Source organism: Phalaenopsis equestris, unplaced genomic scaffold, assembly GCF_001263595.1.
Source record: "Phalaenopsis equestris unplaced genomic scaffold, ASM126359v1 Scaffold000455, whole genome shotgun sequence".
Classification (NCBI taxonomy): Eukaryota; Viridiplantae; Streptophyta; class Magnoliopsida; order Asparagales; family Orchidaceae; genus Phalaenopsis; species Phalaenopsis equestris.
This window is the reverse complement of record NW_018164896.1, coordinates 584,696-594,484: the sequence shown is the minus strand read 5'-3', so window position 1 is coordinate 594,484 and position 9,789 is coordinate 584,696. Positions and strand designations below refer to the sequence as shown.

General features: G+C 36.6%; 1 protein-coding gene across 2 annotated transcripts in view; it reads right to left on the bottom strand.

Moving 5' to 3' along the window:
- LOC110027849 (pentatricopeptide repeat-containing protein At1g52620) overlaps positions 1–9,530 on the bottom strand; it is a 16,150-nt gene extending 6,620 nt beyond the window's left edge. For both annotated transcript variants that reach the window (XM_020729460.1, XM_020729461.1), the window contains exon 1: positions 6,684–9,530. In XM_020729460.1, the coding sequence (XP_020585119.1) occupies positions 6,971–9,415 (2,445 nt within the window). In that variant the 5' untranslated portion in view covers positions 9,416–9,530 and the 3' untranslated portion in view covers positions 6,684–6,970. The remainder of the gene's footprint in view (positions 1–6,683) is intronic.
- Between the last annotated feature and the right edge of the window lie 259 nt (positions 9,531–9,789).

The following is a 9,789-nucleotide window of genomic DNA, read 5'->3' as shown; positions in this document are numbered from 1 at the left end:
CATATATATATGTGTGAACATGAGAAAACTGTCTAGATGGTTCTCCAATATGACTGCAATTTTATAGAATAAAGCAAAGAAAATTCAGTTGCAATCGCAAAAGATCCAACCATATAGTAAAGAATAAGCTAGCTACAGCTTCCTTCATGAAGGTAAATATCGCATTAATAACTAAAGAAGAAAGTCATGGAGGAGAGAAATTTTACTCACAGAAATTGTAAACCTTAAAGAGAACAAGCAGCAAAAGAAAATTTGAATCGAAAGAAATCTCCAAACCGTCCAAACGAAATGCCAGCCCGAAGTTCTTTCTTAATGAACAAATTCAAAAAAATATCCTAGCAGCGAAACTCTCCCAGAAGTTACTGACTGAAAAAAAAATCTCTCTTAAATCTTTCTCTCGAAGGGGTATTTAGGTAGAGATGAGAGAATGGTTCACCGGCGGTGAGCATCGGACGGTGAGGAGAATCATCCATCAAGAGTAAAAATCCCAACGAGATTCAAAATAGGAAGGTTATCAGACTTGGAAAAATCCGTTAGAGACAAGCTACCGGCGAAGCCATCGGCGACGAGGGCTCCGAAAGGGGGAAGATGACCGGAAGACTGGCAAGAAACCCTCAAGATTCGGTTAAGAGAGGAGTCAAGAGAGGAGAGGAGAAAGAAATTTCGGCTAGGGCAAGGAATGCAAGCGTGAAAAAAAAAGGCTTGAGATTATTTTTTTATTTTTTTTATTTTAGGGATTTTAAAACTTAAAAAAAAAAAAAATCAAATTTTGTGCAATTCGTTCATGTGCAGCACCCCAACAAAATGGGTGTCCTCCCTAGCTAAAATCGACATTCCGGACACGACGGCGCAGTCCGTTTCGTCATCCGGAATCATCTGGATAAATTCGTCGACGATCGCGCCAAATTAACTTCGATTCGCGCGTGGCACGACAAATGAAATTATTTTGACCCAACCGGAGCCGTTTAACGAGCGATTGATGATCGGTCCTCGCCTAAACGACAACCATAGTCAAATAAACTGCTTGCGGCAGAAAATCAGACGTCGAACGTAGTGGGGTTCACCTATGTCTTTCAAATTTCTATAGGAGTCCAATTTAAGTTTCAATATGTCGGCTTTTCGATCGACTCAATTGAATATTGAGGATCTAAAACCGTTCATATGAAACTACAAAGAGTAAAAAAATGGCTTGAATTTCTAAAGGGGGGTGAGTCCCAGTCTAGTCCTCTAAAAGAGTCAAAACAGAGATCTTAAAGCTAGATCCTAGGGTATCTAGAGAAGGGAAAAGAAGACCTCAAAAATGAGGTCAACACTCCTGTAAATGTCCAATAAGACCATCCATAACTAAAGCAGAAAGATATGGGCTTGAAGCCGATCCCTGATGTAATCCAACAGAAATATGAAAATAATTGGTCAATCCTCATTCAATTCGAACACAAGAAACACCTCTAGTATACATATCTTTAATGACTTAAATATCAGTCATATCAACACATTTCTTCTCAAGAACTCTCCAAAGGATATCTCTTGGAACCTTATCGTAAGGTTTTTCTAAATCAATAAAAATCCAATGTAGATTCTCCTTATTATTTTTTAACTTCTCCTTCAAACCTCTCAATAAATGTATAGCTTCCATAGTAGACCTGCCCGACATAAATCCAAATTGCTTATGAGAAATCTCTGTAATACATCTTAATCTATGTTCAATTACACTCTCCCGTAATTTTAAAGTATGACACGTCAACTTAATTCCTTAATAATTTGCGCACTCTTGTGCAACCCCTTTATTCTTAAAAATGGGACCAAAATACTCTTCATCCACTCCTCAGACATCTTTTTTATTTTTTAAAATAATATTAAAGAGTTTAGTAAGCCAAGAAACTCCCAAATCTCCTAAAAATTTCCACACTTCAAAATTGGAATATCATCAGGTCCTACAAACTTTCCACCATTGGTTTTCTTTAAAGCCTCCTCAACTTTTTTACTAATGTGACGGTAAAAATGAAACTTTTTATTATTATTAACGATATTAAGATCACTAAGTTCGATCGTATTTTCAGAAATTTTATCAAAAAATTTATTAAAATAACTCACCCACCTATATTGAATACCTTATCTAAGAAAAATATTTTTTGAATTTTATCTTTAATGCACTTTACTTGAGTTAAATCTTTACTTTTCTTTTCTCTTTGTTTGGCTAGTTTATACATATAATTTTCACCCTCCTTAGTATTTAATCGGTTATAAGGACCACTGAAAGCAGAATTTTTAGCATCACGGATTGTTCTTTTAGACTCCTTGCGAGCCATTTGATTTTTTTTCGAGTTCTCTAAGCTTTTACATTTAAATCAATTTTTATAAAATAACTTTTTATATTTTATATTTTCTTGCATGTTATTATTCCACCACCAACAATTTTTATTTATAGAGACTTTTTCTTTTGATTCTCCAAGTACATCTTTTGGTACTTGTTTAATAGTGTTTGTTACTTTATCTCACATAGCATTCACTTGTTCATAAACAACGCAAATTTTGAAATCTTGAATTTTACTCATAAAAATAATTTTATTTGCGTCTTTTAGGTTCTCTCATTTAATTTTATGATGATAAGTCCCAATATTTTTTAATTCACAACTATTCATCTTAAAATCTATAACTAATAATCGATTTTGGGTACTTAAATCCTGACTTGGAATGACCTTGCAATCTTTATAATCTCGACGATTTTTTCTTCTCATAAGATGTTCATCTCTTTTCTTAAATAAAGTATTAATAATAACAAAATCACACGTTAAAGCAAAATCTAAAGTGGTTCTACCTTCTTCATTAGTTACTCCAAAGCTATAGCCACCATGAATATTTCTGAAATCTTCTACCACTCTACCGAAATGTCCATTTAAATCCTCAAATAAAAATTTTTCTATATCTAAACCTACTTGAGAAGCACAAGCACTTCTAAAATCTTAATATCAATAATAATCTTAAGAGCTATAATTTTATCTCTAACTCTATTAATTTTTACAAATTAATTTTTACAACTCTTATCTATAGTTACACCTACCCCATTTTTAGAGCAACTCTTTCCAGAATAACAAAGTTTAAAACCTAAATTATCAATTTTCGTAGACTTTTCTCCAACTCATTTAGTTTCTTGAATACATAAGATATTAATCTTTTTATACATCATAATATCAACTAATTCTATTAATTTACCATTGAGAGTATCTATATTCTCTATATTGAGTATCTATATTCCAAGATCCTATCCTAATATTAGTTTCATTATTTTCATAAACTAACTTCTTTACTCGCATTTGTCCATAATGTGAGAACCCTTGCTTATTTGACACTACACCCGGGAGGCCGGTGTAGCGACCCTTACACACTTTTCATTGTATTCAAGACATACAACACGTCGCTTCCATGGGACGTCCTAGCACTTACACAATATTCAAAAGGATTCATGTCATGATTTTATTTCGACAAGTTTTAAGTTGGTTGTCGACTACCAAACACAACCCTCTACTTTTCACATCTGAGCTTGGGACCAGCAACGTCAGTGTTATATTAATGCAAATTATTGTTCTACGAAAATGACTTTAGATGAAAAACCATGCACTCTTCCAGCTGATTTCCTGCTTGTATAGATTGGAGAACATTCAAAATCCGATTTCCTGCATCATCTGGCTTCATCCATGTAACACTCTAATTGCTTGTATAGATTGGAGAACATTCAAAATTCTAGGTTAAAGAAAAAAATATAAATTACTATAGCATTCAAATAAGATTAACAGGATCCATAAATATCTGATTTCCTGCAAGAATCTGATTTATTGCATGAGAAACAAAACCTGACTAAATTTAGAAAAGGTGGCCAACCCTAAAGAACAAGGCACAAAGCTTGACAGATATGTCAGCCCTAAAGAGCAAGGCACAACGAGGCTAGGCAGTGTGAACCGCGAAGTTGTGGTGCAGTATAATGTCAATTAACACGTTAAAGTGTCAGAAAGTAAAGTAAGACCAAAGTTTGGTTTAATACATAAGTAGTCAAACTCATTTATTACTCAAAAAGCTTAAGCCTATTAAAGAAGGCCAAATACTTAATATTTCAATGCCAACACTTCTTTCACTCGTAGATTTGGGACTAAACTCAATACTCTCATGTGATCATGCGAAAACTCTCCATGTTAGCCATCACTCCCTCTCAAAGCAAGACCTTTTCACGTCATCAAATATCATGAAGCAAGAGCTCACAAAATTATGCGAAGCCTACATGAAAGTCACCCATTATTGAGCCATACTCAACAATGCTTGAAGTTACTAAGACAAATAGGAACCACAAATCACATGACCTCAATCAAACCATGACCTTTAGCGCCATTTTGAGAGAGCATAGGCCAAAGAGACCAAAGATGTTACAAAGCTTGGTCTAATAATCCGGTGATTTTCAAGCCAAAATTTTAAGCATATGAAAGAGAACCATTTATATTTTTTCATTTGATGTAATAGCAAATATGATTTAACGAGGTGCTAAAATAGCTAATGAAATTCAATAAGAAGCTAGCGATGGAGGGAGGGAGAAATTAAGATGGAGATGATTAAAGAGACTACCCAAACTTACTCCATCAATTACTCCACTACCTTAGCAATAGCTGGCTACTACAAGGATGCCTAGAGATAATTTGAGTGCTATAAAAAAATTAGAATAAGGATTACTGAAGTGCACTCTGGATAGATGAAGATTTTGGGATGTTAATTTCAAGTAGAAATCAAAAGAGAGTGATTCCACTTCAATACCTTTCTTCACCCAATACCTATCTTTTTTCTCTCTCCCTCTCAATTTCTCAGTTTCAAACAGGCAAAGCCCGCAGTAAAAATACACTCACAATTTCCTGTACAGGGAAGGCTAATCAAAGCAGAAAATAAAGGAAGCCAGCCAACCTGCTCAGTAAGTTCACCGACTACAACACCAAGGAAAGGTGTTTGAACCTTGATATGTCACCAAAAAAATTTAGTTGATCAGGCACAAATCTAGATGCAAATTGGATAAAGAAGACTTTTGGAATTAAATTCAAGATCATTCATCCATCAATTTTAGCGAATTTATAGCTAAATTGAACATCTCGATAATGTGAACCCAAGGACACTAAAAGTGATTTAATGCATACATTTGAGTTTTTTGAAGAAAATATTAATTTAAGATTAGAAGATTTGAGCAATATTTAAAAAGTCAAATGATCTCAAAATTAATTATGCTTACAGTCAAATTGAATCTTTTCAAAATTTTATTAAATCTACCACAAAAACCGTCCCACAACTATATAAATAGAATTGCATTTTAAAATGGTGGGGGAATGAGTGCGCGAAAAGCTAATTTCACATTCTTGAAGAAAACTCGAAGCTAGCAAAAACCAGCAATCATTGTCGAACACCATAGTGGTTGTTGTTGCTCAACTATTTTCTTGGTTTCTAAATTACAGACTTGTGATTGATTCGCTTAATCTTCAAACTCGTTCAAAATTCTGTAATCAAATATTCTAAACCTAAAGAGTGAAACTCTGTAACCTGAAATTTATAATAGATTGTTTTGATTAGGCCAGATTCTATAGATTCTAAACCCTATTTCAATATTTCTTTTATCTCTGTATATGTTGCATTTTCGTGCAACACTAAAATATTAATCTATTATTCTAACGCCATAAATTTTTCAGCACGCAACATGTTGAGGGAAGAGTCTGATTTATTTAGGATGAAACAGCAACCACGACAGAGACAAAGAAAACCTAGTGTTGCAAAAATGGTGCCCCTGTGCCACAAGACTGGCGTAGCCACGCCAATATTGGGCGTAGCTACGTCGGACGGCATGATCGCGCTAAGTAGTGGAGTACCTGCGTCGTGGCTTTTTCGATTGCAGGTTCTGGAACAAAACGGTTAGAATAATTACGCTGAGAAGCAGCATGATTACGCCAAAGGCAGTTATCTCCTTATTCAATTCTTAAACCCTCCATTCGGAGCGATGGAACTTTTTCTTGTGAATCTCTCGAATGCAGAGAATTCTCGAACTACTCGTGTTGAGCGGGAAGTTTAAGAGGTATTTCTAAGCGTGTGATTTTTCTTGCGCGATCAAGAGAGGATTTCGAACTGAGTTGTTGTAGGTTTTAGTGATGTAAAGAGAACATCCAAGTGGTGTAAATTTCTTTATATTTCTCCTTTCATAGTGAGATTTTTGGTGTGGTGCGGCTCCATAGTTTTCTTTCAGTAATCGAGTTTTTTCACGCTAAATCTTGGGTGTGTTTTTTTTAGATTACTTTGTTGTGTTTCTATTCGATATTTTGTTCCGGATTTCTCAAATCAGTTTGATCATTTTTCTGTGGTGTGATTTTGATTGTCAACCAATTGAAGCCCAAGTTTCCATCCCAACTCAACAAACCTACTAATTGTTGTCTTCCTTGTATCTGTTAGCAATGTATTAATTCACCATTTACTCAATTTATTTCATACAATAGCCTAGACTCTTGACCTAGTATATTTCGTACTACTTACATAAAATTTCCGCACTAGATATTGAGCCATGCTGAAATGTTGGTTAACAGAGATAAGAAAAGAAACAAAAGTATAATAACATAAATATATCTTTCAAACAAATTTACAACAGATATGAAACAAAAATAGAAAATACATACACTTAGCTCTTGTCTCGAAGCCCAAATATCTTGCATACGTGTGAAGAAATTGAATGCCATTGGGTATAAGAAAAGCCACACCAGCATCTCATGTATCACTTCTTACACATTCTCCCCTCTTTCTAATCCTGTCCAGCCTTTCTGAACTGTTCTGCACTTACAGGCTAAAATTCTCATAGATATGCTCTCCATCCACCAACTATATCTCAAACTCCTAATAATGTTCTGCAAAGAACCTCACTTCTAAAAGAAAGCCAACTCATTGCCCCTTCTGTAATAAATGTATTTTAAGCAGCAGTAATTCTGCAGTTCAACTCTGGAAAGCACCGCTGCTCTTCAAGCAATGATTGCAAAATGCATGATGCTTCAGACGACTTTCCTTCATTTAGGTTCTGATCTAACAGGCTTGTGTATTTGTGCACAACCTCAAGTTCCTTCTGTTCAAAATTACAAGACAAAAGGTCCTTCCAATGATGTGATTTTCCTAGTGCACAAATTACATGGAGAAGGAGAAGAATTGTGATGGAATCCGGAAAGCAGGCTTGTTTTATCATGTGATCTCGCACTTCTAATGCCTTCAAAAGCATTTGGTGTTTGCAAAGGCAGAATATTATAGCATTATATGCAGCAGTCCTATGATCCCATCCGTCTGAAATCATATTCTTAAACATATCTATCATTTTGAGCTCAGTTTTTACACCCTGACACCTCTCAACAACAAAATTTATATCCTTCCAGCAACTAATGAGACCACTAATTAGATAACGAAATGTAAAATCATTAGGAAAACATTTACTGCACAGCATCTCTTCAAAGAAATAGGCAGCACTCACAACCTTCCCCATTTTACAAAGACCGCCGATAAGTATGCTATATGTTACAACATTAGGAACAATACCACGAGATTGCATCTCCCTGAAGTGAGAAATGGCAGCATCAAAATCACCTCTCTTGCAAAATCCACTAATTAATGCTGAATAAGTAACCACATTTGGTTTGCACTCGTTTTTTACCATCTCGCCGAAAATCCTTAAAGCCCCATCCATATTGTATTGCCTCGCATAGCCATCTATTAATGTAGTATACGTGAATGCATCTGGCAGATGTCCTTCCTGCCTCATTCTTTTGATATACATGACAGCTTCATTCAACAATCCTGCCTTACAATGACCTTTGATAAGGGCATTATAGACAACAACGCTATGCCTGATACCCTTTTCTTCCATTAACTGAAAGACCTTTGAAGCATTTTTCAAATCCCCGTTCCTAGAAAAGCCATCAATTAATGTAGCATAAATAAACTCATCCAGCATAACATTCTGATCGAGCATCTCGGAAAGCAACTTTTGAGCAGAACAAACCATGCCCTTCCTAAAAAGACCATTCATCAAGACATTATAGACAGCTGCATCAGGGATCACTCCTCTTTCTTCCATCTTTTCTCGAATAGCCAATGCCTCATGGACATCTCCTGCAAGAACAAGCCCATGAATAAGAGCTCCAAAAGTTACCAAGTCAGGCTTATGCCCCCTTTCCATCATCTCAGTTAGCAAATTTAAAGCCAAAGCAACACTATCTTCCTGACAATATCCATGAATAAGAGGAGTGTAGCTGAACTCATTTGGAACCAAGCTCCTTCCAATAGCCTCTCTAAGAAGATTCTTAGCCTCGCCAACCCTCCTAAACCTACAATAACCTGAAATCAGAATGTTGTAAGTTACAATATCAGGTTGACAACCACTCAAAATCATCTGCTTCAAAACTGCTTTTGCTTCAAGAATTGAACCATGCTTACACCTAGCATCAATGATGTTGTTATAAATAAACACATTTGGCTTTAATCCTCGAGTCCTCATTTCCGACATTAGCCAATCAATCTTCTCAAAATTCCCCTTCCCGCAAAATCCCTTAATTATAGCCCCATAAGTAGACACTGTAGGCACAAATGCCTTCAATTCCATCTCTCGTAACAGAAAATAACCCATCCTAACATTGCCGCACTTGCTGTACCCATCAATCAACATGTTATAGAAAACCACATCTGGAACAACGCTTCGCCCCCATCTATCATTCATCAAATTCCTGGCATCGCCCATCCTTCCATGCATGCACAATCCTTTAACCATGATGCCCGTGCTAAAGTTGTTCGCTCCACCATCCGTCTTAAGCATTTCATCATACACTTCTTGTGCAGTCACGAGACAACCATGCTCTACCAGTAAATTCAACAGAAAGTTGCAGTCGGATACATATGGCACAGAGCTCAATTGCTCCTTCATGTTGTAATAAACGCTCAAGGCCTTATCTTGCATACCAGAACGGGCGTAGGAGCCGACAAGTGTGCTGAAGGCTTCGCAAGTTGGAGTCTTTCCTTCCGCTAGCATAGTTTCGAGCACTAGCTGGGATTCTTCGAAGCGACAAGTTCTGGCAAGGAGGCACAGCAATGCGGAGTACGACGCAGAGTCTGGAATGACGGTGGAGGGGTGCAGGCGGGCCCAGGAAAAAAAGGCGAGGGCTGAGTCTGCGTCGCGAAGGTGGGCGACAATGGATGAGATATCCTCGTAGGCGGGAAAGACATCTTCTAGGGATTCTTCCCATTGAGAATTAGTATCGCGAGTTTGTAGGATTTCAGTGATGGTGGCGGCGAGTTTGCGGGCTCGAGAAATGGGTATTGGGGAGTTTGGAGTGCGGGGAAGGGGCAGCTTGATGCGTGGGAGAAAGGTTTTGGACATGAAATGACAGACTTTGGAGTGCTAGAGAGAACGAACAAGGCTCTTGGCATCTCTTGCTCTCTCTTCCTTGCGTTTTCACTGGGCCATTAGACAACCAAGATGAAAATAACGGAGTGGCGCGGGTAGGAATGCGTTACTTGATGTTAAAAAAAAAATATTACCTCAAAAATACTAATGTATCAGTACACAGAAAGTGAATTTACATATGTATCGCTCAATTATTGGCAAAATCTTACTAACCCCTCTCCATGAAAAAAAAATATATTACCTTAGCAATATTAATATATCAGTACTCAGTTGGGTGTCACGTATGCAATGATCCCACCGTGATGCTAAAAAAATAATATTATCTCAGAAATACTAATGTATCAGTA